The following is a 12,852-nucleotide window of genomic DNA, read 5'->3' as shown; positions in this document are numbered from 1 at the left end:
ACTGGGGCCAAGTTGCAGTACGATGATCTAGTATGAAAAGGATTAGCAGCTTCCTCAATAAGCGAATTTATATGTAATTTGATACAGAGTATATTACCTTACCCATAGGATCGCTTATTTATACAGATAAGCTTTTAATTCCATAGCCATAAGTATTCAAAGACCACAGTAATAGTTTGAAATCACATCCTTCTGACTGAAGCCATAGAACCACAGATGTTCGATGTTTTCTTGCGAATTCCACACTATAACTAATTTGCATATATTAACTGTTTTAAGTCATATTATGTTTGCTGTTTCGAACAAACACACGGAAAGTTGCAACTGGCGAATTAGGGGAAAGTTAACATTTTATTTACATAAGACAACAAATCATTTAATGTATCTAATTGAGAGATATTCTACAGAAACAACAATAGGTCCAACACTTTAAATGTATATAAAAGTAAACACAAACCAAAACTTGACATCAAATCATTAGAAATGAAAAAGGCAATTTATGCTCAGTATCAAACGGGCATTTCAATTGATCATATTGCAGGCAAACGAAATAACAAACACTGTAAAGCATTCAAACTCGCTCGCACCAACACTCTAAAAATTCAAGATTTTTTCGTTTCGTGCAATGAAAGTCAACAAAATTGACGCGCCTAGCAACAACACTTATCTTACCTTTGGCCCAGCATCCGCCTTTTGCGAAAAAAAATACTGGAGACACCTGGGCTCGTACCGGTTATATGGTCAAGAGAGTTGGAGCTCATTAGCATGCAATCAACTGTATTGTCAAGCGCGCGCGAAAGATGGTACTTTTGCGAAAGATAGCAGACATCGAGGCAGACGGGAGCGTTTGGTGTGCTAACTTAAACCTGTTCCGGATAGCACTTTTTGGAACTTGCCGTGGGTGCTGTCTTGCGTTGGATGTTAGTTAGTTTGAGCTCGGTAGGGTAACGATCCGACTGTCAGCATGGTTTAAATTGTTGACGTCCCAATTTAGATCTGTGTGTTAGAGAAAATTATCGCTATCTCTGTCTAAGACGTTGGCAGAAAAGTGAGGCATCAAATACATTTCTTACGTATTACGTTGTTCTTAAAATGTGTTCAATTTAGAAATCGTCCGTTTCTTTTCAATTACTTTAATTTAATTTTAATTACTGTTACTGTCTTTAGTTGTCATAAACCTTTTATAGGAACAGCTCGATTTCAATTATACAAATTGATGCGCAATTCAACGATCACAGACTGAGTAATTAACGAAAAAGTAACAATTTCCAAATAAATTACCTTAACCCTTCCATACCCAACTTTTTTCAAGCGTGTATGGCGCTCCAAAAACTGTTGCGCTCAAGGAACACGAAAACCTCGCTTTGATCAAGAGAGCTAGAAGCTATTCCAATTTTATTTTCCGATGCTCAGCTGAATGCAATTAGACTAATTGCAATAGCTTCAGTTATACGGATAATATTTATAACTGTTAGTGTTCAGACGTAAGGTACACCCAAAATCCGACGGGTATGTTTCTATTACTTTTGGGTAAGATTCTATTGTCTTTTCGGTAACAGACCACGCAATTGCGCATTGCGGTATTAAACTCATATTCCCGTAAAGGTAGTAAACGGTGGAATGACGAATTTCGGTTGCTGTTTATGTATGCGCATGACACAATCAAACAGTTTTTCAGTATGTGTCAACCTCGGCTCTGTTCGGAAGTAGGATAATTCGGTCGATTGCTATGATAGTATTAGTACCGAGTCAAAGCAACCGAAGTCCTGGCAGATCTTTGATCAAATTCAGGCTGGAATCTGGCCCAATATTGGCAGAAACCAGCCAGAATTACGGATTTTTTACTGGGTAGGTTGGATAGTGGAATAAAAAGTTTAGGCGGTTTCCGGATCCGGCCTAGCTGCCTGATCGGGACCAGTCCCCAAATCCGGACCTCCCGGATCCAGACCAGTGCCCAGATCCAAACAGGTTCCCGGTTCTGGACCAGTACCCGGATCCGGACCAGTACCCGGATCCAGCCCATCCCCTTTTCCCCTTACCAAGTCCGGACCTGAACCAGACCCAGACCTGGTGCTTAGATCCAGACAAGTGTCTGAATCCGGACCCTCGGTTCGTATATGTGGATCCAAACCATAGGTCTTGCTTCCCGTACATGACGGGACGGACTTTTCATGTTTTGTGCAGTCGCTACCTTGCTGTTAACGTCCGTGATAGAAAAGAAATTTCAATTTAACACCAACCGAAATACCCCACCACTATTCCGAGTCGTTTTTTTTCTGTGAGTGAGCCGATCTTCAAATACGGAATGTGTCGTGTAGAGAAAATCGAATCTTGTCTTTGTCCACATAGTGTTCACTTCACTTGATGCGCAATACAATGACAAGCGAAGTGCTACACACTTCCAGACCATCCGACGCGATAATATTTATTGAATAAGAATTGATGAAACATGAGTGCGACGCAGTGAAGATTTGAATGTGTTGGTATTGCCGTTTGAGGAATTTTTTGTTGTGACCGTTTTAGCATGAAACGTCTTGCTATCAGAGCAATTTTTTCTTATTACCGTAAAGGTATTACGGCCGAGTTTTGGGTGTATTAGTCTCAGTTTATAGCCTTACTTCCTGTGAGCATATACTGTCCAAATCAGAAGTTATCGCGCCTCAAAAACATCTGTGTATCAGAGACAAGGGAGAGAGAGTGCACAATGCTACCAGGAGGAGACAAATATTAACTTGCAGTTTCCGGCATCGGAAGATCAACGGCATGGATTGCAGACTCATACGGTCTTTATCAGGAAGCTTCATGTATTGGGACGATTTCGTAGTACGGCTCAAATGCGGATCGGCAACACACCGCGTTGCGCGTGTGCTGCTTCTGCTGTAGGTCCCGCATTTGTTGACTCAGTCGACTAAGATGCTTTATATTGGCTTGAAGTTGCATCAAACCATCGCGGTGTAAGTTACAGGCGGAAGAGGACACTTCTGAGAATGATAAGAAAAATAAATAGGGACAGTTAAATCTGCATATTGATGGTTTTTAGGAAGGCGTATACGCGAGACATAAAGAGGATATACTGGCTTGCCAGTACTTCCCGAACCGGAACATTGGGGGATTTTCCTTGAAATCCGACAGAACAGTAGTCGCCGCATGCCCAGACAATATCTTCGATATCGTGGTAATCGTCCCCATAAGCGAGCCCGATGCATCAGAGATGAGTGTCTAACGTGTAGTGATTGGTTATGATCCGAGAAATCACACGAATGAAATCCCGACCCACATCTATTCCTCAGTGTACAACTTCTGGTAATTCCAAGTTGTTTATTGATCAATACCGGCGCCGATTATGCCCAAACGTAGATCGCAGCATGAAAGGGAAGGAATGTTAGTCCGACATTTGCGTATATATTACTGCACATTCAAGAAGGAGGGAGATTTTTACTAAAGATAGGGATTCGAAAGAGTGCTGAAGCTCGCGCGCGATTCAAGATTTTAGGAGACTCTGGGGCGCCCAGCCGCCAGGAGACTCATTAACCCTCAGCTTTATATAGTTTTTCGGGGTCGCTGATTCTGATTCTGACGTCGAAAATGTAAAATTCAAAATGGTGGATACAATATGGCAACTGCTTGGCTAAATATATTGGCCTAAAACGTCTTACAAGGGGGTTTTCGGACTCGCTGATTCTGATTCTGACGTTGAAAATGTAAAATTCAAAATGGCGGATCCAACATGGCGATTGCGAGACCCTAAAAAACTCCGTGAATCAAGTTTTATACTAACTGTAACAAAATTTGCCAATTTCGTAAAAATGGTTGCTATTTTGCTGGCGCCATTTTGAATTTTCGAATTCTGACTTCAGAATCTTTATCAGCGACCCCAAAAACTCTCGTAAATCGAGTTTTATGCTCATTGTAACAAAATTGGCAAATTTCGTTAAAAATGGCTGTCATTGTGTAGCCGCCATTTTGAATTTCCAGATGCTGTTATCATCGTATCGTAATCAGCGACCGCAATAACCATCCCTGTCTATCAAAATCTTTTATAGATCAAAAATTATTTTAAAAAAACGGACCTACGTAAAATTCTGCTATTTTTTTTTAATTTAGTTCAATATTTGAGATACTTGCAAAAAAATTTTTTGGATTTCCAGGGATTTTTAGTTCATACTCAGCCGAATATATTGTAAAAACACGAGATTTTCAAGTTTTAATTGTTTTAACTAATAAGTAATTAACAAATTCACATAATTTTGTGTGCTAGTACTCTTACATCCCCAAGAGTTGATTAAAAGAAAGAATTCGTATTTATATACAACGCTAACTAGAAATCCAATAAAAACTTAGGAGAAGTAGGTGAGACGTATACATCCCACTGCGTCGCAAAGGGTTTTGTACTTAGAATTCGTTTTATGATTATCGTAATGCCGAATAACGAGACAAAGACTTAATTCAAATAATATTTTACAGAGAACAAACTAGCAAAAGGCAAAGCAACACAAAATTTCGAAGAAAAAAATAAGAGTGGAAGACAAACTGGCGCTACAATTAAAAAATATCGATTGTTTTCGTGATATTTAAAAAAATGAGCGGTTCTAAATAAGGATAAACTGTTCTGGAAACCTTACTTTGTGTGACGGACATACTAGCAATTTCACGCGAGCGATCTTTATTATTTATAAGTCTAAAGAATGCAGGAAATGATGTATAGAGAGTCCTGTTTTTGTCGCTTCTTACGACATGGAAGCAGGAAAAGCTAATTCGGTAATTTAAACTAACAATGTGCCAAAACCAGAAAATAAAGTAGATCCCAGAAATAAAATGAGATTCCTGTTTTTTCGCCCTTTTAACACAAAAATTAAGTATATGAAATTACTCAATACAATGAGAAAGAATATATAATGAACATGATTTAGTGAACTAAAAGCAAACCAATGAACATGACAATAAAACATTTGTTCTTCGTGTTGATATGACTGAAGGAAATTGGTAACTAGTTTTCGATGCTTCTTGCGATCTTTCAATTCTCAACCATCCTACATGATTGAAATCATCATTCCACTGGGACAAAACAATGCGTTTTCTCCATGCACATTTAATGCCGTGCTCCCTAGTTGGTCACACTTAACAAATATGAAAATTAGTTTGCTCAGTCCAAATAAATGTTAGCTCGATTGGCATCTCTCGGCGGATACGTGTTCTCTAGGGTAGACGACCATTTTTGAAATCACTTATCTACACACCCCCTAGCGTCGTGTGAAATCATGAAAAAATGACACTTTCCAAATTTGAGTGAAATCCGTTAACTAACCCCTCCACCAAAGAGCTTAAAGTTTGTATGGGATTTTTGGTCAAAATGTATGGGGAAACACTCGCCGTTCACAAAATCGCCGCTAGATGTCGCTGAAAACATCCGAACAAGGACCTAGGAAGAAGTTAGCGTTTACAGATATGCCGAACAAGTTTGTCGAAGACTGCAAGACAATCCAACCGACCGTTAAAGAGTTAAACCCCTTAGAATGGCATCAATTCAACGAACATTTAAAATTATTTACGATAACATGTGTGCAGTTTCAAAATTGATGAAATGAAAACTACTACTTATTTGCCATATAATAAGAATGGAAAAAATAGTTACACAACCAAGGGGTGATAAGGTGATAAGGGACGCGGACGAAAAGAACTGAGCACCTTCAAAAATTTATCAGATAAAATATAAGCAAATAAAATAAAATAATTCTTCAGCTGTATTTAAAAATTGAGCAAAAAGATCATATTTAAGGTTTTCTTCATTATAATTCAAACCGGACCCACTCGCACAAGTCACTTGATAATATTGCAATTTTCATAGTAGTGAATTAAGTATGTTTTATATCGATAAAATGCATCGAAAAATGTTTAATTGTTGTTCATTGCATTGAGTGATATTTATACAATCATTTTTCATTCTAACATAAAGTTAAACTTAAAGCTAACTTATACAAAAAGTCCAAAAAATGACATATTTTAGGCTAGGAAGGACTACCGAGGAAAGTCACCCCCGAAAATAACCATACCTAAATACATATGCGTTAGAATTATAACCTTGATTGTCTATCATCTGTTCATGGAATCAAATCCTTTGCGTTTAATTCATGCTTTTGAGTACTGAACTTGCGTTAGGCTCAACCATTTTTCGAGCAACTAAATTGCGGTCATGAAGCGTAACAATGTGTGAAGTTGGGGGTATATTTACCACCAATTCCAATGTGCCGCAAGAATTAGCTTCTTCTTCAAAACATACATCCAAACATTTGCCATCGGCTATGCACAAGCCTAGCAACCATGCATGAAATTACATGCAAGAATACACATGTTTACAATGCCTTTTTACCCTAAAATCCACGCTAATATAAGTTGAGTTAATGCTTCATTTCACTCGTAACTGATGAATGGAACTTTTTCATGAACAGAAAAACGAAGGCCGAAAATAAACATTTAAATAGAGGACGATTTGCAATAAATGGACCTAATATGCTTGTTTATAATGAATCAGCGTTCTAATTAATTTCATCTTCACCTTCAGTTTTATCGATGATCATGTCAGGATTGAATTATAGTATCCGGGTAGTCCTCCCCTCCTCCCTATGGGCCAAAGCGTGTTTGTCTAATCAATATCACTTTAGATTGTGCTAAAACGTCCAGAGGTAACCATCTACAACCGTAGCCTTTCTTCCCAAAGAACTAACGTTCTCATATCAGTATCACACACTCACAGGATTGGTTGCATCGATCTTCTCCTTAAAAAATCATCAATGAAATCGGCAGCCTGTGAAGCGCTATGATTCCTCGATGCCTATTTTTATTTTATTGATTAACACAACTATGCGACTAACATTTTGGCAAACTCTTCTGCTTCTTCTCTTCCACAGGCAGGTTTTGCTTGAAAGCCATCACCGTGCCGCCGTCTTCTGCCAGGTGGGTGCGGCCCGGAGAGTGGCGGAACCGTGCTGTGAAGAAACAGATCTCTGACCGATCGCCTGCACTACTCGTGGTGGCGTCTGGCTTCTCAGTATCACTTGAGCAGTGCTACGGTGAAGAAGTGCTCCTCGGTATCGCGGTGTGTGCTCTTCGACAGTGGCAACGCATAGCCAAGTGTTTGCCAGCAAAGAGAGAGCGGTCGACTCCCACCCAAACCTGGTCTTGGTGAATCAGTTGTAGGATCTAGTGCGCGGGAAAGTGCGTTCCGAATTGGCCGCAATTGGTGTAGGAAGAGTACAAAGTGTCGTAAAGCGAAGAAAATGAGAGTCGGTCGGTTATTTCGGGCGCACGGTGAGTTTTGTGCATCACACCCATGGGAAGTGATAGTGGCCCTAGTGACTCTGACGGCATGCATAATAACGTTTGACAAAGGAAGTGCGGATCCGTTCCAGCAAGCTGCCCGCTCCAACACCGGTAGACCTTGTCCCAGCTGGCGGTTCAGCTCGGTGGGTGCCGACAGTGTTTTCCGGTGCGACGATTTGGAACAGAACGGCATCGATGTGATACTGATGACCATCGTGCGGTGTTCGGCGATCCTCTACTGCTACTATCACTTCTGCAACCTTCAAAAACTGGGCTCCAAATACATCCTAGGTGAGTGGCCTTCGATGGCGCTATCCGTCCGTACGTAAGTCGCCAAACGATTTTAGTTTGCGATCAAAATCTTTTTTCAAGGCATCAGCATCAGAGATTGAACAGGTTGTGTAAATTAGCATACACTTTGTGAAAGTTATCGTATCCATTTGAATTTTAGCCGGCTTACCTCGAGATATTCCGTGACGCTCGTCACACTGTCTAGCAGGATGCGATAGCCTTCAACCAGACCAAGACAAATATCCAGTAAAAGACGCATGCTCGTGTTTTGGGCCAATTCAACTGACTTTTTCCATTCGACACAGTGTCATTACCCTTAGCTTTCTCACTCGAAGACGCCAGGAAAAATTCATACACACTAGCCAACGATGTATTGTTTTTTTTTGTGCTTCTCAATTTCTCAACTCTTTCAAAATGATTCAGCTGTTTCTGACTTTCTCTTGCTCACGGTGCTTTGACCGAAATTTGACCGACACCCTGGTAAAGGAAGTAGCAGCAGTAGGAAAAACTGATTTCGGAAAAAAATATTCCGGGCGGTAGGTCACGTGACGAGAAAGTAATCGAACCGCTACCATGTGTCGAAAAGAGAACATATCAGGGTGTACGATGTATAGTATTAGACAACACACGTTAGCACGAAGAAATTATCACTCTAACATTTGGAAAGGGCTAGCAACATGATTCAAATGATATACTACTACATAGCACTAATTGATAGTGTGATAATGTTTAGTTACATCTTCTGTGAGTTCATATTGACTCACACAGTCTATCACGTTAGTCTGCTTCTGTAGTCCACCTTCCCCCTACAAACAAGAACAGCCTTGATTTTGAACTGAAGCTAACCTTCTTACACAGAGATGCTAACCAGACTGCCATCCATGCAACTCGGGTCGGGCGGTGAGTGTGCATATTCGGGACACATAAAACAAATAATTCACACTTTAAGCTCAACCTACTACAGTAAGATATTAGGCATGAAATGTGTAAATTAATTTTTGGGGGTGCTATTTTTTTATGGTCTTCAAGGCTACCGAGTTTCAAGCACACATCATTTTACACCTGAAAACGTACAATTCAAGTTCATTGTTAGATCAGTTCACGATAAGGTCGATAAAACTATTGATTTTATTTCAAAATAAAAAAGGCAGGTCATGTTTAGGCTAATAAATGACTAATTCGCAATTATGTATCAAATAGAACTCTATATTCAATATTCCAATTCACTAGCCATAGCAGAATACGGACTGATTGCAAGAAAAAGGATGTAATATATGCTGAAGCCTGTTATATTTAGCACGGGATTTCCCCCGGTTGGATTGAACCAGAACATGAAGCGCGGTCATCGCATGTATAATGTTTGTTCTGAAGTTCAATGTCTCAACTAGCAATTTGCACCGCACTGCGAGAAGACTTCCCCTGGTGCATTCTTCATTTGTCGCAACACAAAGAACTCCATTCGTTATACTTATATAAGGCACAACTCGAAAAACCTGTTGATGCAGGACTTTACATTTGCGTCATGAACTCTTTACTTTGCCTGGGTTGACGTCATTGCTCAGATGTCGATGGTATACAATAAGCATAAAGGCGTGTGGATTGATCTTATTCCATCGATAGTTATTATGATAGCAACATAATATGTGCTATACACCGTGGCAAATTTGTTTCAACGAAAATTTTATCATTATGGATATCACGATTAGACAGAAAGTGTTTTTTGGCTAGTTCTAGATAAAGAAATTCAATAATTATAATTTATGTTATCTCTGTATAACCGGACTTATTTTGATGGACTATAGTATGTATGTACATGTACATTAAGTTTGATTTTTGTGTATCGAATTCATCTCGTCAGTAACTAGCACCAACTTGAAGCAAAATTAGACGATGTATCTAAACTAGTATTCAAGTTAGCACTAGTTAGATATAATATTCCAAACAGTCAACGACGCATATAAACGCCGAAATCAACTGGTTTGTCCCGAGTGATGCCCCGGGAAGCAAAGTCCGAAGCACTGGTTTACTGTTGAGAAAGAATACGAGAAAGGAAGTGTGGTACTTACTTAACGGAAGGCCCCCGGGAAGGGATTAAAATAATTTGTACATTAATAGCGGTAAGCTTGAATCTAGTTGGTACCGCCACACGGTACTATCTTTGATTTTAGGCCTGAGTTTAGTCCGGCCTAAGACGTTAGTACCTGTCATTGCAGAAATGGCTGCATCCTGAAGCCAAATGAAAACAGTGTAAAAGGCCGCCATGTTCCTCTTGCATACATCTCAATAATTTGAATCAACTTTTCGAACTTTATGTGCAATATTATGGCCCATGTTGCACACAAACCATATGAGGGCAAGTAAGCAAGTTTTATCCCGTACGAAAAACAGGTGTAATCGAATTTTAAATGCATTTTTTTCAATATTCTTTATCGTCCTATATCTAGAAGGTGCTACACGCTCATTTCAAAACGCCACATCGAAGAGTTATATTGCAGGTTAGCAGAAGTCGAATCAAACTGACGGACGAAATTTTATAATTGGATTCAGAGATGAAAATTGTTTTCGTTCGTTAGTTTACCTATGGCTATCAAAATGAGTGAAGTTTAATTTGCTCGCAATTTTTTAGTTATTTTTGCATTAGGAAAAGAATATATAATCACAATTTGTTCTCTTTTCTAGTTGTATCTTCTCACAAAGAACACCATAAGAAAGTGGAAGTTTATTTATATTTTTACTGCTTTTGAAAGAGTTCAAAACTAAGATTGAATAAAAAATTGTAAATGAAGCCATGCCATATAGCCTAAGTAACACTTTTAAATATGACGGCAAACAAACTGTTACAAATATTCTCATTTTGATCGTTATTTAAATGTTATCGGAGCTTGCTTGTATTGTTTCGTAATTTATAATTTTCTAGTATATCTTGTACTATTTGCATTTCCGCTGTAGTGCAAATTTTAGTTTAATTCTTTATGATAGAACAGATACGCACAGGGTATGAAAGAGCTGTGAAAGCTGAGACTAGACAGATGACTTGGCAAAATGACGCAAAAAGTTGAATACGGAAAAATCGCTTGAATCGTGTCGGAACTTAAGGGGGTGCAAAGATTCTTTGTCTTTTCAGTCATGCGCCACATCGAAATCTTGTTTTGCGGTATATACCATAACTCAAAATCTACTGGATAAACGTTGAGACATTTGTACAGTTGTTTTCACAGCATTTCACAAGTAATTAAGGGAGCTTTTATTTTTTGGTCGATTTTCGATTTTTTCGTAGTACTTTGAAACCAAAATCCGATTATTGCTAAAACAACGATTAACATGTTATTGTAAAATAATAATATTTAGCAGTTTGCAAAAAGCTCTTGTAGTTGCCTGGGCAATGATGTGAAGAAGAAGAAGAATTGTGCATAATTCAGAACGATTGGTCCAAGAAATTTTGTCTGCATCCAGTACCAGGTTCAATTTGTAAATTTAAAATTATCAATTCATTATCAGACAGATGGCAGACTATAGGAAGTAACTAATTATAATTTTTATTAATTAAAATTACTGGACTTTTGGTATTTCAGGCATGATTGGATAATCGTGCTGATAATTTGAATTACTTCATTTTCAGCAAAGTAGGTCTGCCAAATTCTATATGCATGGTTAGTAGACTAGTTGGGTAGGATGGTATAATAAGCCCCACCAGCCTAAAATTTCAGATTTCTATTCCATTCTATTCTATTCTGAAGCAAATAAATAATTTTTATGGCATTTTTCATGTGTTGCAGAACAGCAACTGATACAAACTTTTCAAAAGATGTAAGCTTCCACTCTTTTTCTATAAGCATTTGATTTAATTTGGAACAGTCAGATTTGGCTGAACTGACAAACTACTAAGTGTAATGTTAGAGAAACTCTTCAAGCCCTTGGAGAGGCTAGCGCCTAACAATACAACTCTATAACGTTCTCGATAGTATACACCATTATTAGCAAAATAACGTTTTAGTCAATTATGGATCTTAAATAATAAATTGTTTAAGCGGTTACTCCACTGTAGAATTTTAAAACAATTGATTTTTTATTTATTAGTCTAAAATGTGCTTTAGGATGTAAAAAATGATATCCCAAAACATGGAGAACGAAAACAATTCAAAAATATAATTTTCAATTTTGCCGCAACGCCTCTTATGTATAACCCATGTGTACTGCAAACTTTAACCGCGTTTTTCTCGAAGCCACTGGCCGGAAATGTAACTCGAGCAAATGATTTTTGGTCGCTTTGAAATTTTCACAGTATATTCAAAATTAATTTTTCTAGTCAGGTACGCAGGATTAAATTGTTTATTGCTTACCTTTTTATTGAATAACGATTTTGTGTAGATTTTTATGACATTCTCTATGTTTTTTCACTCAAAACTTCGCCATTTCGCTTAAAACCAAAATATCGAAAAAATCCTACGTACATCGCTATTGACATAAGCAATCAGAAAAACTTTAGTTTTTGGCGCCAGGTCAAAAATCACGGGAGATAGATTTTCGACCGTGGACCCCTTCCAAAAAACGCGCATGACGTGAAAATGCTGCAGAGCCGCCGTCTTGTGATGAAATTGCTCGAAGAAATTATTTTATTTGATACAATACTTATGTTATAAATCCCATTCAACAAGATGTCGATTCACCATTTTATTGAGCAATAAAAAAATTCTCGAAATAATCAGACTATTAAATAGCATAAACAGTGAATTTTAAATTAACTTTATTGTACAGTTTTTTAACATAGCCGTGTATCAGAACGCAGCAATGCAAATGGCAGCATCATGTTACCGGAAGAAGACAAAAATATGCAAAAAATTGTCATGCTTCTCTTGCATACATTTCGTTATTTTCAATCCTCTCTTCGGCTTTCTTTTGGATAAATATGGCTTTCTTTGCTCGCAATAAAGATGGCAATAAATAAGCCAGTTTATCAGGTAGGAAAGACAAACACTGTCGAACTACACTAATAAAATAAAATACCAATTAATGCGTAGAAAACTACGCATTTTCAATAAAAGTGGAATAACCCATTTAGTGGGTAAAGAGTTCGTATCCATAAATGAATACAGCTTTTGTACGTCAACCTGGGTATGTTTTACCCTTTATTTTTCGCAGACCTGTTACAACAAATCGCGTGAAAAATATCCATTCATGAAAATCGCGCCAGAATGAAAAATTCTGTCAATAGAATTATTTCTGAATTAAAAAAAAAACATAAAA

General features: G+C 38.1%; 1 protein-coding gene across 2 annotated transcripts in view; it reads left to right on the top strand.

The window, feature by feature from the left end:
* The window catches only part of LOC131677419 (3-hydroxy-3-methylglutaryl-coenzyme A reductase), a 98,064-nt gene that overhangs the window by 48,231 nt on the left and 36,981 nt on the right, over positions 1 to 12,852 (top strand). Inside the window, exon 2 of one of the 2 annotated variants that reach the window (XM_058957230.1) lies at positions 6,906 to 7,608. The exons of the other annotated variant lie outside the window; for it this stretch is intronic. Coding sequence (XP_058813213.1) covers positions 7,275 to 7,608 — 334 coding nt within the window. The 5' untranslated portion in view covers positions 6,906 to 7,274. The remainder of the gene's footprint in view (positions 1 to 6,905; positions 7,609 to 12,852) is intronic. 2 annotated transcript variants of the gene reach the window in all.

The sequence above is a fragment of the Topomyia yanbarensis genome, chromosome 1, assembly GCF_030247195.1.
Source record: "Topomyia yanbarensis strain Yona2022 chromosome 1, ASM3024719v1, whole genome shotgun sequence".
Lineage (NCBI taxonomy): Eukaryota > Metazoa > Arthropoda > Insecta > Diptera > Culicidae > Topomyia > Topomyia yanbarensis.
This window is presented reverse-complemented; position numbering and strand designations above follow the sequence as displayed.